Source organism: Pituophis catenifer, unplaced genomic scaffold (genome assembly GCF_029215685.1).
Source record: "Pituophis catenifer annectens isolate HBS135680 unplaced genomic scaffold, rPitCat1.0.hap2 SCAF_7, whole genome shotgun sequence".
NCBI lineage: Eukaryota > Metazoa > Chordata > Lepidosauria > Squamata > Colubridae > Pituophis > Pituophis catenifer.
The window spans coordinates 37,267,440-37,290,784 of NW_027256887.1; the positions used below are offsets into that span (position 1 = coordinate 37,267,440).

General features: G+C 40.4%; 1 protein-coding gene across 1 annotated transcript in view; it reads left to right on the forward strand.

Annotated features, from left to right (window-relative positions):
- ARID2 (AT-rich interaction domain 2) overlaps nucleotides 1-23,345 on the forward strand; it is a 264,008-nt gene that overhangs the window by 224,798 nt on the left and 15,865 nt on the right. The window contains exons 18-19 of the mRNA XM_070947152.1: nucleotides 15,106-15,244; nucleotides 16,393-16,478. Of these exons, the coding sequence (XP_070803253.1) occupies nucleotides 15,106-15,244; nucleotides 16,393-16,478 (225 nt within the window). The remainder of the gene's footprint in view (nucleotides 1-15,105; nucleotides 15,245-16,392; nucleotides 16,479-23,345) is intronic.

Below are 23,345 nucleotides of genomic sequence, written 5' to 3' on the forward strand. Positions count from 1 at the left end.
ATATTTTCCCCACAACCCCCCATCACCCCCCACAACCCCCCCTCCCCCTCCCCGACTTCCCAGAGCAGAACACAAGGTATTTCTATTGATCTCTAACAATAATCTAAATTACATAACCAATCATCAAACTAACATCCCTAAAAAAAAAATTCTTAACCCCCCATATATAAAATCCCATTTCTTAAACATAATACTTCTAATGTCACTTATATAACGCTTATACAAATAAAAGAAATCATTCATAAGCTATTTGATATTTTTTGGTCTGATACTTATTTTGTATATAATCAATCCATCTTCTCCAGTCCTGTATGTACCTTTCTTGTGTGTGATCCTTCAGATATGCTGAAATTTTAGCCATTTCAGCTAAATTAGTTACTTTCAGTATCCATTCACCAATAGTAGGCAAAAAGTCCTTCTTCCAGTATTGTGCTACCAACAATCTTGCTGCTGTTATCAAGTTCAAAATCAATTTAGTCTCTGCAACTGTACAGTCCGTAGTTATACCCAATAAAAACAACTGTGGAGTAAATTTCAGTCTCTTTTTAAGAATATTCTGCATCACCCACCAAATCTTTATCCAAAATGCTTTGATTTTTCTACAAGTCCACCATATATGATAATAAGTTGCATCATCACAGTCACATCTCCAACATTTAGCTTGCACATTAGAATACATACATGATAATTTTTTAGGATCTAAATGCCATCTATAAAACATTTTATAAAAATTTTCTCTTAAATTTTGTGCTTGTGTAAACTTCACATTTGTAATCCAAATCTTTTCCCAAGTTTCCATCATTACTGGCTCTTGAAAATTTTGTGCCCATTTAATCATACAGTCTTTAACCAATTCTGTCTCAGAATCTATTTCCAATAAAGCATTATACAACCTTTTAATATGCATTTGTTTTTGATCTCTAATTTGTTTTACCAAATTCTCCTCATTTTGCACAAAGCCAGTTTTTTGATCTTCCTTCCATCTAGCTTGAAGTTGACCATACTGAAACCATGTATAAATTATACCTTCTTCTCTCAGTGTATCTAAAGATTTCAAATACATTGCCCCCCTTTCCATAATAAGAAGCTCTTTATAAGTAATCACCTCCTGTTTTTGTTCTATACTTATATTTTCTATTGCATGTCTAGGATTTGCCCATAAAGGTATCTTATAATTTAACTTATATTGATATTTTTTCCAAACCCTTAACAAAGCTTTAATATATGAACCTTAAATACTTTATCCACTTTTTTGTCATATAACAAATAGGCATGCCATCCATATAACAAATCATAACCTTCTAAATTCAAAATTCTCCTCTCAGTTAAATTAAACCAATCACTGATTTGTGATAAAACCGCTGCTTCATAATATAATCTTAAATTAGGCATTTTAAGACCCCCTCTTTCACGTGTATCTTGTATAATTTTCATTTTTATTCTGGGTTTTTTCCCTGCCCAAATAAAAGTATTAACACCTTTCTGCCATTCTCTCAGATTTTCATCTTTCTTAAGCACAGGTATCATTTGGAACAGAAATAAAAATCTAGGTAAAACATTCATTTTAATTGCAGCAATTCTTCCCAATAAAGACAACTGTAATTTTTTCCAATTTTCCATATCCTTCTGTACCTTCTGCCAAAGTACCTCATAATTATTTTTATATAATTTTGTATTTGAAGCTGCTATGTATACCCCTAGATATTTAACCTTTTTAACTATTTCAAAATCTGTTAATCTTGCTAATTTGTCTCTTTCAAATGTAGTCATATTTTTAACTATCATCTTTGTCTTATGTGAATTAACTTTAAATCCTGATACCTTCCCATATTGATTAATTATATCCAATATGTATGGAGCCGACTCTGTAGGTTGAGATAAGGTAATAACCAAATCATCTGCAAAGGCTCTTAATCTATAATCTTGTTGTCTAATTACAATACCCTTCAGTTTTTGTGAATCACGTATCTTATTCAGTAATACCTCCAAAGTCAGAATAAATAATAATGGGGACAGAGGACACCCCTGTCTTGTTCCTTTCTCAATTTTAAAAGCCTCTGTTAAACCTCCATTAACTATGATTTGTGCTGATTGCTGCTGGTATATCGCTCTAATTGATTGTGTAAAATATTCCCCAAAGCGCATTTTCTCTATTATCTTAAACAAAAATTGCCAGTTCAAATGATCAAATGCCTTCTCTGCATCCAAGAATATAAACGCTGCAGGGACTTGGTTATTTTTTTCCAAATATTCCAGTAAGTTTACAATTTGTCTAACATTGTATCTCATTTGTCTACCTTTTATAAACCCTGATTGATCACTGTGAATTATTTGTTGCATAACTGGCATTAATCTATTGGCTAATATTTTAGCAAAAATCTTATAATCAGTATTCAGAAGTGAAATTGGCCTAAAATTCTCCGGTTTAATGGAATTTCGATCCTCCTTTGGAATTAATGAAACAAAGGCTGTTTTCCAAGAGGGTGGTACTCCTCCTCCTAATTGTATCTTATTAAATAAATTTTTTAGTGGTTCTAACATTTCGGATTGTAAGTGTTTATAATAAACAGCTGTTAGTCCATCTGTTCCCGGAGCCTTACCTATTTTTAATTGTTTAATTGCTCCAACAATTTCCTCATAAGTTATTGACTGATTCAATCTATCTCTCTGTTCCAACGTTAATTCAGGAATCTCCATCTTTAGATATCTATCAATATCAACATCTCGAATTGCATCTTTAGCATATAGTTTTGTGTAAAACTCCAAAAAAGCCTTTTTTATTAAATTCTGTTGATAAATCTCTTTACCTCTAAATTCTATTTTATCTATAATACATGATTTCTGTTTTTTCCTCATCGTGTAAGCCAACCATCTCCCAGGTTTATTAGCATTGCAAAATGTGTTATGTCTGGCATATTGTATGCTAGTTGCTACTTGCCCCGCCATTAACATATTAAATTGCTGTCTTAAAATATTAATCATATCTTTTGCCTTTTTATCTCCTGGATTAATTATAAGTAATTGTTCTTTCTTTTTAATTTCCTCCTCTATCTCTTTCCGTCTATTTTGTTGTTTTAATCTATGTTTATTATTCAAAAAGATTAATGTTCCTCTCATATAAGCCTTACACGCATCCCATACCATCTCCATCGATGTTCCTTTGTTCATATTATTAATAAAAAATTCTTTCATTTGTTTTTTAAGCTCACACAGATTGTCTTCATATCTAAATAAATTCTCATTTAGCCTCCAAGACCTCCTTTCCCCTCTCTCCTGCTCTAATTCCACCCAAACTGGGCTATGATCAGTTAAAGTTCTTGGACATATCTTCGTACTCTTCACCCTAGAAAAAAGATCGTTTGTAATTAATATAAAGTCAATCCTCGAAAAAGATTGGTGCCTGTCTGAGAAAAAAGTAAAATCACTCTCCAATACGTTCCTTTCTCTCCAAACGTCTCTAAGCTCCATATCCTCCAAAATATCAAAAAAAGATTTAGGCAACTTAGCACGCATGGAGATCTTGGAAAGACTTTTTTTATCTTTCTGGGTATCTAATACCCCATTCCAATCACCCATTAAAAATAAGGATCTATAGTCCCATTGTAGTATTTTAGTATGTAAAAGTTTGTAAAATTTATCTTGTTGTTGATTAGGTGCATATACTCCAATTACAAGCAGCTTCCCACTCTGTGTTATTAATTCAATTGCGATATATCTACCTTGAGTATCAGCCTCAATTAAATTGGCCACTAAGCCTCTTTTAACATATATTACTAGGCCGTTTTTCTTTTCTGGTGCTGATGCCACAAAATGTGTACCTAATTTCGAATTTATCAAGTACTTTTGATCTGAAGATTTAATATGCGTTTCTTGCAAACAAATAACATCGTTCTGAAATTGCTTCAAATAATGAAATATTTTCTTTCTTTTTTGTGGAGAATTTAAACCGTTAACATTCCAAGATAGAAATTTATTTGCCATCTCTGGGCGTTCCAAGCTTCGAGAGCATCAGCTGAACCTCCTCCGCCATTTTAGACTTCGGCCTAGCTCCTCCCACAGCTTGCGTTTTTTGGGCTTGTTGAGTTGGATCTTGAGGCTGTTGCGCCATATGTTGTTTATAGGTAGCCCTTGTCAGTCGTTGATCTTTTGGCAGCTGAATCATCGTTAATGACTCCAAAGTTGGTGGTGAACCCCCAGTCAGTAATGGATCTTCTTCCAGAATAGCTCCTCCAGCTAATACTTGAGCATAGGTTTGTGGTTGCCCTCCATCTTTCTCTTGTTGAGTAATTTCCAATTGCTTTCTAGCACCCCCTGGTGAGGGTGGCCTTCCAGCCTTTAAAACATTGGCATAAAAATCTTTTGCTTTCCCAACTGTGTTTAAGCGATATCTTTGCCCAGCGTATGGCACTATTATCCCAAATGGGACATCCCATCTGTACTGAATTTGCTGGTTTCTTAGTTCGTTCACCAAAAAGCCAAACTGCTTTCTATCTCTTAACATTTTAGGAGGAAGCTCTTTCAGGACCACCAGCTCTTGTCCTTCCACTTTAATCTTATTTCTATAAGACGCTTGCAAAATATCATTTCTAACTCTCCTTGTTGTAAAATAGATCACCACATCTCTTGGTAGCTGCTTTGTTTTGCCAACCAGGAGTTAACCCTGTAAATTTTGTCCATTTGAATTGCCACATCTGCTGGCCTTTCTGGAATCAGCTCTGCTAAAGCATTGGAACAAACATCTTTTAAATTTTCACCACTCTTTTCTTTCAAACCTCTCAGCCTCAGGGCAAATTCCATTGACCTGTACTGTAACATAACCATCTCGTCATCCACTTTCTCTGTCTGTATCATAACCTCTCCCAGTTTAGTTGCAATCTCCAAGTTAGCATCATCAATTTCCCGCACTCTCTCCTCAATCTTTAATTTTTCTCCTCTTTTGTGGTGAATTTAGGCCATTAACATTCCAGGTCAATAATCTAGTTGCCATTCTTGGCCCCCTGAAGCACTTGGAGCATCTGCTGGAAATCTCCATGCATTTTACTTTTTGGCCTTGCTCCTCCCACTGCTGTTTTTGTAGTATCTTGAATCATTTGAAGTTGCTGCTCTCTTAATTCTTCTTGACGCTTGGCTGCCGCTCAAGCCTGTCTTTAATCCTTAGGTTCTTCTATCTCCAAAGCTTGGACAGTAGTCGAAAATTGTATTAATTCTTCTTGAATAATCAAATCACCCTTTTGGGCCTGTACCAACAATTCTTCTTTCTCCCCCTTTCTTGCCCCCTCTATTTCCGTCTTCCTTCTAGCTTCCTGGGGCTGAGGGCATCCAGCCTTTAATACATTGGTATAGAAATCTCTTGCCTTCCACACTGAATTGAGACGGTATCTTTCTCCTGAATAATTCACCACTAGACCAGCTGGAACTTCCCATCTGTACTGTATCTGACGGTATCTCAGTTCTTCCACCAGAAAGGCATAATCCTTTCTGGCTCTCAACATTTTGGGGGGAATTTCTTTCAGTGTTTAAACCTCCTGCCCCTGCACTTGAAGTTTATTTTTAAAAGTGACTTGTAGGATTTCATTGTGTAATCTCCTTGTTGTAAAATAAACTACAATGTCTCTTGGTAGATGTTTCTGTCTGACCACCCATGAATTGACACAATAAATTTTGTCAATTTGTCATTCAAAATTTGCTTTTTGATCTTCCATTATCTGTGCAAATGCTTCTGAAAAGATCTCTCTGAAATTCTCTTCCTTATTTTCCTTGAGGCCTCTTATTCTCAGAGCAAATTCCATGTCTCTATATTGTATTATTATCACATCCGCCTCTTTCCATCTTGTCCTGGACCTCCCCCATTTTATTTTCCAAGTTCTCATTAGACTGCTTAATTTCTTCCACTTTTTCATCTATTGCTTCAATGTGTCCTGCCAATCCTTGTACTGCCATAATAATATCTTCTCTAATTTCTTGGTTTCGTTTTTGAATAGGCTCTTTGACCTGAGCTATTTCTTCAGCAGCTTCTCGAGTTTGCTCCTGAAACATTGAAGCAATTTTTTTTTCTGTAACAGAGGCTTGTGTTTTGAGGGCTTCCTGCAACATTTCAAATGTTAATATTGTTGGTTCCGTTGGAACAGAGAGAGATTGCAATCTGGACGTTTGAGCTGGCGAAGTCCCAGCACTTTTGGGGACAATAGCCTTAATTTGTTTTGAAGCCATTTTTAGTTTCCAATTTAAATTTAATCAGCTGCCAGAACAATAGATCCACCAAATCCAGAAATCAGTCTTTAAATAATATCAATCCTTTTTTTAAAAATCACTGCTGTAATCTTTGATCGTCTCCTTTTTTTTAAAAAAAAAAAAACACAAATCTCTAATTTTGAACAGGGGCTGCCAATACTAAAAGAAAGTTTCCTTTTTAACTTTCGCTTTCATGCCCCATTAAAGCTCAATCGCCATCTTGGTTTCACTTTCTCCCTTAATAAGTCAGAAGGAAGTAATACACATTTGGAGTTAAAGTTCAGTACTTGCAGATCTAATCTCTCCTGAGTTTGCTCAGCCTGCTTCCGAATGATGTTTATTCCAAGCGTTGTTTGCAGGGGTGGGCGCGGCGTCTTCTGCTTGAAGCAGAAGCGTCCCGGATCCGGAGCTCTGTCGGGCTTCCAGGGAGCTCTCACCCTTCGAGCCCCAGAATTGTTCCCTGGGCTCCTTGGGGAGCTCTACCTAAGCCCATCTACTCTCTTCCTCCCCTTTTCCTGGGGAGAAAGTTTTCAAGCCACTAGACAGATTATTTGTGCTGTTCTAGCGGCTTTACGAGATTGCGGGGCTGGCGCTCAAGAAAAGAGCGTCCTCGGCACCTGCGGTGCCACCAGAAGTCCCCCGGGTTTTTAGTGCCTCTTAAATTCTTGTGGTCATTCCATACTTCAAAAGGCACCTTGCCTCCCTCAAGGAAATGCATTCAGGTTAGGTGTGCCCAACGAACCACGTAAGTCTCCTTTTGCCTATGGGGTGCTTGGGAACGGAGCAAATCACTCCTAAAACATCAAGCGAAGGAAATGGAAGTAATCTGGGGAAAGTGCCAGATAACTCTGAAGTGGTCAAGAAGTGGGTGGGTCATGGGGGGCATCTTTCCTAAAACCCTAAGTGTGAGAGTGAAAGAGGAACAAAAGAGCAAGCGAATGAAGAAGGTGCCTTCACCGTTTGCGGGGCACCTTCCCCACCCGGGTTCTTTCTCCCCCCCCCCCAATTCTTGAAGGGATTTGGGAATGGAAGGGGGCAGGAAGGAGACCGAAGTAGCCAGGAAATAAAGAAGGCAATCAACGGTCACCCACAGATTGATAAACCAGGGTGGAGATGAGTGATTTGCGGCGTTCTGCCCCACTGCTGGTGAGCCAGGGCCAGGGAATTCTTGACACTTCCCCAGGAATGCTGGGGAAGGGATGAAAAAGGGTGCCGCAACAAAGATTTAGGATGTCAGATGAGAGGGGCAGACGGAAATAATCTATCCCACCCTCACTCTATTTTGTTTAAGGGGATCCCTCGGGAGAGAGAATAACGGCTTGGGAAGGAAGCACCAGGTTCGATTGCAGTGGGATATAGCAATTGAATGTTTAGCATGTGTTGTGTCTCCTTTGCAGAAGGGACTGGGGAAAAAAGCCCTGTTCCGATCTACTTGTAGCAGCGTACTGCTGTGTGCTGGGGGTGGGTGAAGAGAGAGAAAGCCTCTTGATTCTTGTGCATATCTTTTCATTTTTCATTAAGTATAAACACTGTGTGTGTGTGTGTGTGTGTGTGTGTGTGTGTGTGTGTGTGTGTGTGTGTGTGTGTAACGGACCTGTTCCCGTGCGAGAAGAGTGCAATTTGAAGGTTGTCAGCAAATAGATACACAACCCGGCCGGTGAAAGATACAGCAATCGTTGCATATTTTCAGTGCAGTGAGAAGTTGCCTCGTGTGAATTCTGCTTGCCACTCACATCTGGGTGCCCCTCTCATTCTCCAATTTTGCTGCCTGCCTCTCCTTAAGCATCTGTGCTTCCAGGGAAGCCTATGAATGAAACGGGAGCTATAGACTTGCACACACACTTGTTTGCCACTTGTTGCGGGGAGGGTGGGCAAGGGGGGCTCATCTGAAGCCCGCTGCGAGGGTGTGAGAACCTGGGACTGATCTATGGTGCATAAGGGTAGAAAATACAGAAATGTGTGTGTCTTGGTGCAGGCGCTCCTGCGGCCCCTTCTGTTTTCTTCCTACTGCTAGTTGCTTATACCAGTAGCAAGATAATAGAGTGTGATGGGAAAAGTTTGAAAGGAGCCAGCGGTCTCCAGAGGGAGACCCCTCTGTCCGCCCTCTTTTCGGCCTCAGATTTGGGGCCGGACTAAAGAGACCAGGGAGAGCAAGCTGTCTCCCCTCCCTAGGGGGGAATCTGGAGCCCGCCCAGGAGAAGCCTGGATCAAGTGGGGATAAAAAAAGCTTTGACCCCCTTTTTCTCCTTGGAGTCAAGGAGGATGGGGAACGTGGAAAGGTGTTTCCAAAATGAGGAAGGGACAAAAGGCTCATGAGCTTGCTCTAGGCCAGGGGTATCAAACTCAAAGCCCGCGGGCCAGATCTGACCCGTAGGATCCTTAAATCTGGCCCACAGGCCCGGCCTGGAAAGGACCTGCCTGCTGTGTCTCTTCTGGCCAAAATGGGCCATGGGGTGCCGCACGTGTTTTCTGCCAGGAGATTACTGCAGGAGGCAGTGGAGGCCAAAAACGGGTCACAGCAGGGCCACCCAGGGCCTCCATGCGGCCCATTTTAGGCTGGGATAATGCTGCAGGGGGACTGTCTTGGACTGAATTGCAATTATGTGGACTCAAGTAAGTGCCTGATCTGAATAGAAAACAAGCAACATCCTATGTTAATAATACAGTTTAATGCCAGATTTTACATACTGTAGGTCCATTTAATCTACAATCAACAATCTATTCTGTATTTTGTATTCTATATTCTATTCTCTATAATTGACAGCCATTTCTAATTACTGTCCTGGAAATTTACCTCTGCTCTTAGATCTTGTATTATCATATTATTTATGCTATTTTATTTTTATTATTAGTTGAATAATAGAAATACAATAGTGTTCTGATGTAGGCTTCCTGAGACAGTAAAAAGCACACGATTAGTCCCAAAAACCCTCTTTTTTTTTATTTGATTTATATGCCGCCCTTCTCTGGAGACTCAGGGCGGCTTACAGTGCGCTAAGCAATAGCCTTCATCCTTTTGTATATTTATACAAAGTCAGCTTATTGCCCCCACAACTGGGTCCTCAATTTACCTACCTTAGAAAGGATGGAAGGCTGAGTCAACCTTGAGCCTGGCGAGGTTCGAACCTGCAGTAATTGCAGGCAGCTGGTCTTAATAACAGGGTGCTTTAGACCACTGTACTACCAAGGCTTTTTATTTCAACGGCTGGGAATTCTGTTCATTCACAACCTGTAATGAGTGTCAGGTGTGTTTCCTTCAAAGTCCAGGAAAGAATGACCCAAACTCCATTGTTTATAGAGAAAGGTACTTTTACTAGAAAATGAAGTGATCGCAACCAAGGAAAAGCAGAATCTGAGGCAAAAAGCGCGAAAATTGCATATAGAAAGCATCCCTTCCCACTGTCCACCGTAAATCATCCAATCCAAAGGTCTCCCAGGGGTCAGGTGGAAGCACACGTCTGGCAGCGTCATCAATCAGGAATGCCCTGACCGTTGACCCGATAGCAGCTTCAAAGACACAGTCCGGTAGCTTAAGTATTGCTTTTGATTCCTCCAGCACGCTTCCCCCCCCCCCCATGCTACCTAGCTCTCCCCCCTCCCGTTACTGTGGCAGCCAAAGCAGTAAAGGCGGAGGCTGACAATGAGTCACAAATAGTTTGTAAAGAGTCCGACAGAAGTCTGCCACAGCCCTTCAGGATAAAGCTGATAAGCATCCACCTTTATCTCCCTTGACACACTGCCAAAGACCTAATTGGCAATTAATTTTGCAAGGCCACACGGAGCAGAGTCAAAACGGAGCTTCAGAATTTAAACTGACCAGAACGAACAAAGTTGCTTCCTGCAAAGGCTCACGTGCCTTTGCTCCTTCTTTATGTTTTATGGGAGGGGCCAATCATCTCCAAGCCCTACTCCCGAGTTGTCCCTTTTTTCTTAACTGTTCTTGCCTTCTGGCAGCTCTGCACATGCACGCACTGGGAACATGCTCCCCCTGTTCCTCTGCCTCACTGATGTCCGACTCTGGAGGCTCCGGAGGCAGCACATAACTCCCAGGTGGCCCTGGCCCCCTCTCTGCCTCTGGCGCAGAGCCCTCGTCCGAGCCTTCCCCAGACTCCAGGACTGGCCCATGTTCCTCCCCAACCTCCTCACTGTCCAACTCTGCTGCCAGCTCCGCAGGCTTCTGGTGGACCACAACACAATAATATAAATAGCTTTTCTGCTTGGAAAAGCAATTTAGTATTAAACCGTAGGGTATAAATTTAGAAATAAAACATTTAGTGGAATATGAAGAATAAGTAATAAATGTTTGCCTGTAATATCTGGTAGAAAAGATAGGAAAATGGTTATAGTAAAGAACTGTGGAAAGAAAGAAGGGAAGAATGCATATTGAGCCTGTGTTAAACACCCACTATGGCCACACCCGCCCACCCACGCCCACCATTACCATGCCAAACTCCGACCACCACCACCGGCCCTCAGAGGTCAAACACATCCCTGATGCAGCCCTCAATGAAATTGAGTTTGACACCGCTGCTCTAGGCAGCCTCCCCTTACCGATTTCTGTTGCAGCCACCATAAGAAAAATGGGACTTGATTAACAAATGAGACCTTCATTATGCAACTTTCTCAGTCAAGTGCTCGGTTCTCTCCTCCCACTCCTGCCCCGTGTACACCTTTTTTGCCCGCCATGCAACAATCGCACCTCCCTTTCGGGCATTTCCCTGAAGTGGAAGTTATTTTAGGCATCCCAGGGTGAGCTGATCCAAGCTACTTTTCATTTCTAACAAGAGGAAAGAGGCAGACTCTCTGGGTGAAAAATGTTTGGACAACTATCGCCAGCCCCCTCTTCTCCATTTCACTGTCTGCTTACCCGCAGCCTCAATCAGGGCCAAGCTCTCGGCATGCCCCTGCCTCCACCCGCCCTGCCAGGAAGGCAAAGAGCCGCTGCAAGGCCAGCAGCAGCATGGGCAGCCACAGTGCCCGCTACAGCCGAGAAATGTCCCTGCAGCAGCTGGGACAGTAGGCAGGGTGGGTGGAGGCCAGGGCATGCCAAAAGCTTGGGTCGTTGCAGCCGCGTGCAAGCAGAGGGTAGGACCAGTGGCAGCTGCGCTCCCACTCCTGTCAGTCCCTGCACTCGCCGCCTCCTGCATGTCAAAAATGTAAGATCTCCCTGAAAATAAGCCCGAGTGCTTATTTTCAAGCCCAAAATAAAATAAAATTGGGTCTTATTTTTGGAGAAACATGGTAGTTGCTTTCTGGTTCAGGCACCGCTTGGACTTTTGGAGGGTCCATTTCAATGCCTTCATGTGAGTTGCAATAACTTAAATAGTCTTATCATTCTCTGGTGATATTCAAACTTGTAAAGTTTGGCATACAGTTTGGTGGCCTACAGTTTTCTTTCTCTATAACCTACAGCCCTCACTAGTTTCACATGTTCCGTCTTTGTTTTGGTGTAGATTAAAATGCCGTCTAGCTACACCAGTACTCTCTTATACAGGTGCTGGTGTAAGACTCATTTATTAACTGCATAAACACTGCTGGGGTGCCCTGGAGGCTGAATGGGAGGACTTTAAATTGGAAACATCCCAAAGAGCAGTTGAATGCGGTCTTCCACTCATCCCACTCCCTAATTCTCACACAATAGTAGACTTCTCATAGGTCCAGTTTGGTGAATATTTTGCCCTTGGCCAAATCAGCTAGCATGTTTTCATCGGGGGCAGAGGTAGATGTTTTTTACACAAACAGTGTTTAACCCCTATAATCCACGCATAGACAAAGCATCCTGTCCTTTTCACAGAACAGGACAGGAGCTGCCACCTAGAGTCGGGCCAGTTGAATGAATCCATGGGCAAAGTTTTTGTCAATGAACAACTCCCTAGGGGTCATTGAATACAGTTTTGGTTTAGACAATTTAGCCATTGGAAGGATTTCTATAGCACAATCTATCGAGGGTGAGGGACAAGTTCATCTTTTCCCTTAACACCTCTACTAGTTCCGGTACTCTTTGGGGATAGTGGGGAGGTCCTTTTCTCATCCCAGCACTACTGCCCCAATCTCCCACCATGGGGAGGCTGCCTTCCAGATTCCAACTTGCACTCGGGGAGGCCGACTCGTTTGGATTTTTAGCAGCCCTCTTCTCCAGTTAACGTAAGGATTCCACTTCTTCAGCTACTCCAGCCCCAATACCAGAGGCCGTTCCATCCCTCGGGCCACTATGATGCTTAATGTTTCTATGTGAGCCCCCATCCGCATTTCTATAGATTCGGTAACAAATGTCACTGGGATGCTTCCTGCTGCCGATCCATCTAGTTGGCAAAATGTGATGGGTACTTTCAGCCACCTCAATTTTTCAACCAGGGTTGGGTTAACCAGGCAGCTAGTGCAGCCTGAGTCTAGCAGAGCCTACAAATGTGGCTTTTAAACCTGAGGCTTGGAAATGTAGCTCTATGGGAAGTGTCACTGGTGTGACCGGGCCAGTTACCAGGGGGTCATCAGTGTCAGTCAGCCTGTGACTGTCAGCTGGTGGGGCTGGTGGGGCTGGAGTTCCCTCATCTTGTTTTGGTGATCGGGTGAACTTGACCTCCACTCCCGTCAGTGCTGTTTCCCTGGCCCGCTGCAGGGCCTTGGTGGCTTTTCCCAGGTGCCCTGGAGCATGCTTGCAGGTTTTCTTGTTTCACCACTTCTCTCTGCTCCAGGGATAATTTCTTCCATGGTCAGGTCGAGTGGTAGTTGTTGCATGCTTGATCAATCTCCACCTCTTTGACCAGGATGTACCTGTCATGAAGGGTGGCATGGGCTTTCCTCAAGACGCAGGTGTTGTACAGGTCATCGTTCAGCCAATCGTTGAAACAACTGATGAGGTTATCCTCCGGCCAGTCGTTAAGTTGGCATGCCAGGTCAGGGAATTCCTCAGTGTACTCCACCACCACTCTGTGACTTTGATGCAGGGTTTTGATGTGGTCCCTCACTTTGCAATCATCTGGAGGTCTTTGAACTGCTAACAATGCACCATCATAAGTTTCTTAGCTCTGGTCCATTCATGTTGTGGAGGGTCACCATCCAGTGGGCTGCAGCCCCTTCCAGTGCCAGGATGATGATTCTCATCCTGGCACCCTCAGTAGGGATCTCCTGCCCATATTCTTGCATGTATGTCAATATGGGCCAGGAAGAATCCCAACGCTGGGAGTCTCCATCGAACTTCACACCAAGGGGTGGGGCCTTCCGGGTCCTTGCTTTGCTTTGCTTGGACAGTTCCCACTTGGGCAGCTGCGGTGGTTGAGGCAGCAGCCAGGGTTTCTGAAACACCCACTCTGGTATCTAGTGCCGGGGCTCATTCCCCATCTTTCTCCTCTTGGATTTGCTGGGACTCGCTGGTAGCAACTGTGGCATGTGCCTCACATGCCTTCAGGGTTTGGAAGGCATTCATCATGAACTGCATGGCTTGCTTCATTAGGTTAGCATGGTTGGGTTCTCCGCCTTCCTCTACCTCATTCTCAAGCTCTTTCAGCTCTGGTTGCCTTTCTTGCCTTGGCTACCTTGGGTGATGGTAACCCCTTTGGTTCTTCCTTCCCAGTCTTCCTTCTTTCCAACTCCAATGGACCACCTGGGTCTTGATGAGTCTCCCAGGCTCTCCACCTCCTCTGTACACTCAGAGAGGTCCAGCCCAGGCGGAGGTCTGGGTGAAGCTTCCCCCAACAGTCACCTTCCTCCTGGTCGCTGCCTTGAGCTGACATCGTGTGCATGGTATCCATGATAGGGTGGTGTGTCTCTCCGGGTTGACCAACTTTCCAGATTCTGCCTAATGTAAGGACCTGACCAAGCTGCTCTCTCAGGAAAGTAAGACTCTTGAATCTATTAAGTTGAATCAAAAGAACTCTTATTGAGAGAAAGTGATTGCAGGAAAGTAAGATGGAATCTGAAAAGTCCCGTGTGAAGCACAAAGCAAATCTTAAAAAGGTAAAGGTTCCCCCACACATGCGTGCTAGTCGTTTCTGGCTCTGGGGACGGTTCTCATCTCCGTTTCTAAGCCAAAGAGCCAGCACTGTCCGAAGACATCTCCACGGTCATGCGGCTGGCATGACTAAATGCCCGAAGGCGCACGGAGCGCTGTTACCTTCCCACCTAAGTGATCCCTATTTTTCTACTTGCATTTTTTATATGCTTTCGAACTGCTAGGTTGGCAGAAGCAGGGACAAGTAACGGGAGCTCACTCTGTTACACGGTGCTAGGGATTCAAACCACTGAACTGCCGACCTGATTGACAAACTCAGCATCGTAGACACTGAGCCACCACATCCCAATCCCCTTAACCAGTCCACCAGCAGCCAATGTGATGCTGCAAGGTTGTTTTGAGAATGCTGAACTGCTAGGCAGACAACAGTTCACCCTTAGGGCACAACGACCTTGAAATCAGGCTGGAACTGGCTGGAAGAGAATCTTCTTCATCTCCAAAGACAATCCCCCCTCCCTAATTCCCAAGCAGTTAAAGCAAAAGCATGCGAAAATGCCAGCAAGCCTTCTCCCCCACTTTCCAACAGAAAGGCAGGACACAATGGTGGACCTGACAACTAGTCAGTGCTACAAGCTTTTAATACTGTCATGGTGATATGGGAAGTCTTTATAAGCTACTACCTAATAAAAATATATAAAATATTTCATTTCCATTTATTTATATATTTGTGTAATGGCTGCCTTTTCCTTTATAGAAATCTTGTGCAGGTAGCTCTTGAAAATGTAAATAGAACCCTTGAATAATTTTAGTTTGCCACTTTTAAATAACTTTTGTTTTTGATTATTTATAAGTAATAACTAGATAAAAAATTGATTGCAAAAGAATACACTGTTTTCTGCAAAATTAAAATCCTTTCCATTTTCCAGGTGGTTTCAGACACCATCCCAAGTTTTCTACCATGCTGCAACTGAGCATGGAGGAAAAGATGTCTATCCTGGACAGTGTTTGTGGGAGGGCTGTGAACCTTTCCAGAGACAAAGGTTTTCCTTCATTACCCACCTACAGGTAGAAATTTTCCATTCCTTTTCTAGGGTTTTATAGACAATTTTTATATAAATAAAAAAGTGTGTTTTAGAAATTTCTGGAGTGCTGAAGAAGAGCCAGATATTTGGTATAAAATTTTATTGGGCTTCTTATTTTTAGAAATAGGAATAACAAACATCCGAGTCTCGATAAATATCTAGAAAGAGTTTGTACTAAACTAAAAGTAGCCTACTGGTCCATGGTAATTGCTGTTTAGGAACAATGTCAAAAGGAATGAATTGAGTAATAAAAGGAAGTATTGGATTTCTCGGTCAATTCTATCAGTCATATAGTATTTTGAAGGAGAAAATAAGACAGGATTATTGTAAAACACAGTATTATGTAAGAATTATGTACATATGTTTTGTACACTAGTGAAAGACTCTGGAATGAGATTTTCATTTTGAATTTTTAGGCTATTAGAGAGGAAAATGATACCGGTATTTACTTTCTATTGGTATCTGGTACAAATACTGTATAGAGAATCAAAGCAAGAACAAGATTTTTAAAATACTAAAAAAATATTAAATGGTTAATACTTTATAAGAATAGAGTCTAATTACAATTGATAATTTATTATTAATAAAAGCTTGTGCTGAAGATATGAATGCTATTAAATTTCTCTCTGAATGTAATCCCACTTACCTGAGAGTAGTCTCCTTTGACTTTATTGAGATCTACAACTGTGTACAATTGGACAATCAGTTCCTTCTGATATGAGATTAAAATATAGTTGTATCTAAGTTTTTTAAACTGCTAATAGTGACATAACATATCAAATGTTTCCAGTAAATGCAGGATTTTCAAGTATTCTGCAATTAGCTAGAAGATTGTTTTCCAAAATCATCTAACGCCTATTATTTTCATTTTTCAGTGAAATAACAAAGCTATGTGTATTATTAACCTAATGTACAAAATGACTTTTAAAAATTCACTGTCTTTGATTTATGTTGCTGATTATCCATATTGATTGGACAGTATACAGAATCTCCTCTGATGCTGTCCATTCAGGTACAGTCTTCACTCATTCATTTGGATGTGTATAATCCCTAGTGGTTATACAAATTCACCAGTCAGATTTAATTAATTCCAGTATGATGTAATAATGCTACTTTCTCTTTCTCAAACAGGATAAGCATTGCTCACGAGATGCTCTCCTTGCGGGATTAAAGCAAGATGAACATGGACAAGTAGGAAGTTCAAAACCTTCCACAAAGTAAGATGCGTAAACTCCCTTAATAATAAATAGCACAGTCTTAATACTCAGAAAGATATTTCATTATGTTCAATAAGGAAAGAATTGTAGGTCATATATTTTATGATGAATTTTGTGAAAATATGCCACATTAAAGCAAGATATGATCAGTTAAGTTAAAAGTCTAATTAAAGGTTCCAAAGTAGGTCTGACAGAAAATTAAAGTGCTTAATGGGTGATGAATTGCTTATCAATCTGTATATATCCATGTGGAATTGGTGGCTTACAAATGATGTGCAAACATGAATACAGACATATATTATAATTATATGCCATCAAATTGGTATAGTAACCACATAAATAGACCTTCTCCACAATGATCTATCCCCAAATTGGCTCTTCAATACTTTCAGTGTTATACTTAGCAGTATTGCAATCAAGTCCATCCATCTTGCTGCCGTTTGTTTTCTTCTCTTTTCTTACCTCTTCTCTCCCAGCACCACTCACTTCTCAAGAAAGCTAGAACTTCACATTATATGTCCAAAATACGATAATTTGAACTATGAGCATTGTTGCTTAAATAAAAAACTCTGGATTAATTTGTTCTATAATTCATTTATTTGTTTGCCTAGTTATCTATAGTATAGGTATTCTCAAATCCAAAAATTCAAAAGCATCAATACTTTTTATATCCTCTTTTTTCAAAATCCGTATTTTTACTTCCATAGGATGTCAAAAAAAGATCATTATATGCACAATCTTATTTTTGTAGGTGTAGACACAACATGGTGTCTGAGTGTCTTTCTGTGACCTTTATTGCTACGCTGCAGGTGCTAATATGACTCCCAGTCCCACTATTGATAGTCAATCCTAAAAAAGTAGAAGCTATCCACCACTTCATATCTTAATTTTCAGTTCTAACACTGATAGTTATACCTGATGCCATATACTAATTTTGGCTTTCTTTATATTTAATGTTCTGTTTTTCTCTGTGCTTCTTGAATTTCATTAATAGAATTTGCAGATCATTTGTATTTGCAACTGTTGAATAGTGTCATCAGCATAGTATAGTTATTAATACTTTTTTTTCCAGTTTTAAAACTTTGTTCATCTTCCAGTCGAGTTTCCTTCAGTACAGGTAGTCCTCGATTTATGACCACAATTGAGCCCAAAATTTCTGTTGTGAAGTGAGACATTTGTTAAGTGAGTTGTTAAATTAGTAACCGGTTTGTTAAGTGAATCTGGCTTCCCAATGGACTTTGTTTGTCAGAAGATTGCATAAGGTGATCATATGACCTTGGTACACAATGATCAAAAGTATGAACCAGTTGCCAAACATCTGAATTTTGATCACATGATCGTGGGGGTGTTACAAAAGTTGTAACTGAAAAATGGTCATAAGTCACTTTTTTCAGTGCTGTTGTAACTTTGAACAATCACTAAATGAACTGTTGTAAGTTGAAGACTACCTCTATAGAACATACATAGATTGGTTTGCCTCTGGCAAATTAATAGACTCAGATGAGTTTTGGAGGGAGTTTTGGAGTTCTTGCTGGTCTGCTAAACATTACATCCGACGGCTTGATCATCACTTGGAACAGGGTGGCATCTGAAGCTCCAGATCTGATTGCACCTACTGTATGTGATCTCTTACCTCTTGTGGACCCCATCATTTCCCATAGTTTAAATAGGGATTTGAAGCAAGAGAAGTCTAGGCATAGCTGGTACTCTACTGGAGACTAATTTGGCTATACATGGGTTAAAGCCAACTTTGTAGCAGTAAAAGTCACTTGAATTCACTCACAGTTGGATACTGTCTTTGTTGAAATTCCAAATAAATTTCTGAGGCAAAGTCTTGTTTGGTAATCTGGAAAATATTTGGATCTGTTGGTGCTGATGGGTCCTTAGGACTGTGAACTCAGCCATTTGGTCTTTAAATCCATGTCCCTAAGCTGGGAATGGCATGCGAGTGGATTCTAACGGTGGTGAATTCTTTTTTTTTTTTAATTGAAAAAGTTTTTCAAATACAAATTTTTCCCCCTTTCCCCCCCCTCCCTAACCCCCCCTCGCCCTCCCCCTCCCCCTGTGGCTTCTTCAAGGTACAACCCAAATTCATAACAGATTATATAATACTTTACCATCCCCTTGCTCCATCCCCCATATGCTGACCCTTTCTTTCTAATAATATTATTATATCCCCCTTATACTATACATTTCGAAATAACATTCTACTATAACATTATATAATAACTCCTAATTTAGCATAGTAGTAGTATTATATCCCCCAATTTGACAATTTCTACTCATGATCTACTCTTTTACTCCTCCCCCATACATATATCTCTTAAATCAAATCTTTTTTGTATATTAATATGACATTTCAAAGCAACCTTCCACTATAAAACTATATAATAAATCCTAATTTAACATTTATTCAACTCATAGTCTGCCCATTTCCTCCACCCCCATAGATATATCTCTTAACTCAAATCTTTTACATATATTCATATCTAAACATAATATCCCTTTTCTTCAACTAAACAATCAATAAGCTAACCTATCTCCACCCACTTTCCTACAGAACTACCATACATAATAGTTCTTGATATCTTTATTCTTCTGCCCTCACCACTAAGAAGTATTCCCTTATATAAATATAATCCTCAAATGACTTTAAGCTTGTAATCCATATAATATCTTCTGTAGTGTCTTTCAGCTGGATTGTTAACTCCATCACCCATATTAGGGTAACATCACATCCTAATTCCAACAGTATGTTCGGTATCTTCAATTACCATCTGCCCCCGTCAACAATAGATGTCTTGATATATAAAAAACAACCACCCGAGTAACTTTATATTTGTATTCCATATAGTGTCTATAGTAGTGTCTTTCATCTAAATTATTAATTCCAACCACCGTAATAGGGTAACAACCAGATCTTCTGCGTGCCCCAATCCCATAACTCTCTTGCCTTGTAGCTCAACATAAACGTAATACATTTATCAAAGAATCCAAAATAGATAATTCCAATCCATTCAGTTTAAGGCCCTTTTCACATCCCAAAAGTAGAGCACTGCAGAGGTCTGTCACTGTCCTCAGGATAATATAAATCAATACTTTGCCTCAGGTATCTTTTCATATATTCAATCATCTCTTAGATAACTGGCATTGCACTGTTGTTTAGTTTAAAAGTTTTTGTTTTTGTAAGACCTGCTTCTTCTTTTCTTGACTTTTTGTGGGTTAGATCTCCATCCTGATTTCCTTTCTATAAATTGTGTATCAACTATTTGGTTTTCATGCTGATCTATAACTTGATCTTGTTGGTTTTGCTTTTGTGGCTTAAGTCTCCATTCTGGTTTCTTTTCTTTGAGTTGTATGTCAACTGATTGATTTCTATGCTGGTCTGTGACTTGATGAATCATCACATTAGAATCCAAAGCCGCCTCTCTTGTATTTATAAATAGTCCAGCTGTAACCTCTGAAGGAGAATCCAGAAGCTGCTCATCTACAAAGTCCTCTGTAACTTGTTGTTTTTCCATTACTTCCATCTCTTTCTGCTTATCCTGAATTTCTATCTCTTGTTGATTTTGCTTTTCTTTATTCCACTCATGTATTATACATGAAGATGTTGAACCCATTTTAAGAACCTTATAGTAAAATTCTTCCGCTTTTTCAACAGAATTTACTTGGTATCTTTCTCCTTGATATCTCAATATTATGCCAACTGGGACATCCCACCTGAATGAGATGTTTTGTTTGTTTAGCTCAGTCACCAAAAATCCGAATTTCTTTCTATCTTTTAATATCTTGGGCGGCAACTCTTTATATATCCAGATCTTTCTGCCATACAATTGTAGAGTGGAATTGAAAGATTTTTGCACAATATCATTTCTTATTTCTTTATCTGTAAAATAAATCACCACATCTCTAGGCAATTGCCTTTGCTTTGCAATCCAAGAATTTACTCTATAGGCCTTGTCGATCTTACAAGATACCTCCTCTGGATGAATCTTTAAAATCCCAGCCAGAACTTCAGCAGATATTTTTCTTAAATCATCTCTATTATTTTCCTGTAACCCTCTCATTCTAACCGCAAATTCTGTGAGCCTGTATTGCATCATTGTAACTTCTTTTTCAATCCCTTGTTTTATATTTTCTGCATTGTAAGTCTCGTGATCAGCTTCCTTTTTAGACTTTACTTCAGAGCTATTGTCTTGAATATTTATCAAATCATTTTCCATTCTTTGTATTTTATTGTTCAAATTATAAATCTTATCATCAACTTCCTCCATTTTAGACTCTAATAACTTGATATTTGTATCCATCTTTATAACTATTTCTGAAAAAGCATTAGTCACTGTTACAATCTTTCTTTGTAAGTTATCATACTTTAATTGTATGAATTCTTTAATTTCCTGCTTAAATTTTTCAAAATTCTGGTTCACAATCTCGTCATGTCTTGCCATGTCCTTCAAAACAAATTCTTTTAAATTAAAACCATTCTTCTGAGTCTGTAAACTCGAAACTTGTTCACATAATTGTAAATGGGGAAACCCCCCCCCCCCCCGCTGCTTGTTTGTCTGGCTTTGTTAATTTTAACGCCATCCTGCCACACAGACAAACTCTTTTTGAAGAAAGAGGACTTCTCTCCAACAAGATCAATATCAGATCTCCAAGAAAAAAAAGAAACTTAGAATAGAAATTTTTTCTTTTCTCTATTCTAGCCAGCACTGTTTGCTCCGCTACTTTGTAACTTGTTACGGAAGGACTTTCACTTTCGGCTACTTCTCAAGCCTCAGCGGTCGCCATTTTAAGCTTTTTTTTTTCCTTCACTTAAAAACGCTTATAAAATCATTAAAAATACTTGCAATTTAGGGTCCCAAGTCCAGATCTCATCCTCTTTAATTAAGCAATCTGTTGTTTTCGTTGAAAGGTTTGATCTCTTCGCCTGGCTCTGCAAGAGGCAGAGGTCTCCCGAAGCCCGGAGCAGCGGCGAAGGAAATAGGGAGCCTCATCCTGCTTCGTCCCCAAGAGTAAAAGAAAAACTCTGGGGACTTCGCAGAGGGCTCTACCTGCCCTCACCTGCTCTATCTCACATTTCCTTATGGAAATGGAGTTTTTCGAGCCGCCTTTCAGATGTAAAGGCGGCTCTTTACGAGCGACGGGGCTGGCGGTCTCAAAGGACTGTCTGATGGCGACGGAAGTCAAACCTGAAGCCACGGTGGTGAATTCTTGAGTGAGAAGCTTCCTTTATGTTTTGGAGGTTCTGGTCTGCCACCTCTTTGAGAAAGCATTGCTGGATCCCACAATACTGGATGATTTTCACATATGGTGAATTAAGCAATACTGTGGATGCTTTATCCCAGTGTCTGGAGGCTGTGAGGGTCTGGATGGGAAACATCAGACTTCAATATGGAGTAGTTTTAGGTTTAAGAACCATCCAGTTCTGGGACTTTATCATCTGAATGGGGTTACATTACCTCTAACAGATTCTGTTTTCAATTTAGTGTCCCTCTGGATTCGTGGAGTAGGTAGCAGTCGTGACTAGAAGGCCCTTTGCACAACTTCATATTGTATGCCAATTGCTCCCATTCCTAGATCGAGGGGCCCTCCTCATGGTCACTCATGCCCTAGTCATATCCCAGTTGGGTTATTGTACATGGGACTGCCCTTCAAGACCACCCAGAAACTTCAAAATGGAATGATGTAGGCAGTTATGTGTGTTCCTTGTAGAATACACGTTACACCTCTGCTCTGCAAGATGCATTGGTAATTTATTTCTAGATCCAATTCAATGTGCTAGCCTTGACCTTTAAAGCCATACATGGGACCAGGTTATTAGAGGGATCAAACTTTACCCAGTTACATCCTTCTGTCCCACCAGATCTAGTAGAGACGGTACGCTGCAAGTTCTCTCATTTTGAACTAAGCAATGGGCCTTCTTGTCTATGGCACCCATGTTGTAGAATATCCTCCCCCGAATTTAGACTGCTCATATTTTCCAAATGTCCTTTAAGATTTGGTTTTGCCATCAAGCCTGGGGATCCCACAGAACTAGCGGATATTATAATAGTTCCATTATTGTTAACATCCATTCGCCTATTATATTTTTAGCTGCCTTTTATGGTTTTTTAATGTGAATAGCAACAACAACAATAATACTAATAGTAATTATCATCATCATCTGCCAGACTGTCCCACCTCCTTTACATGGACAATCTGAAGCTGTACGGAGAAACATCATCTGAAACAGAATCGCTGCTCAACACTCCACATATATAGCCAAGATATTGGAATTTGGATTGGACAAATGTGCCACACTTACTATCAGACAGGGAAAAATGTTGAAAACTGAAGGAATCAAGATGCCCCAGAGTCTGCATGAAGATATAATTACAAATACCTGGGTATCCTTCAAGAATACTGAAGTCAAGAAAATGATTAGAGGTGAATACATCAAGAGAGTGAAGAAGATCTCAATGGAGTCCAAACTAAATAGAGTCCAAACTCAATGGAGGAAATACCATCAAGGCAATCAAAACCTGGGCAATTCCAATCATTAGATACACAGAAGGAATAGTGGACTGGACTCAAGCAGAACTAAATGCAATAGGTAGGAAGAGCAGAAAAATAATGACAATGAATCATGCTTTTCATCCTCGCAGTGACATTGACAGACTCTACCTACCAAGGCAAATAGGTGGGTGTGGAATGTTGTAAGTACATCAGATGATTGAAGAAGAAAAAAGGACTTTGGAAGAATATCTGAAGGACAATGAAGAAGATGCACTGAAGTTAGTATGCCAGGAAGGCTAACTGACTACTGGAGAAACTAAAGTGGCCTACAAGAAAGACCAAATGAAAAACAAATTGGAGGCATGGGAA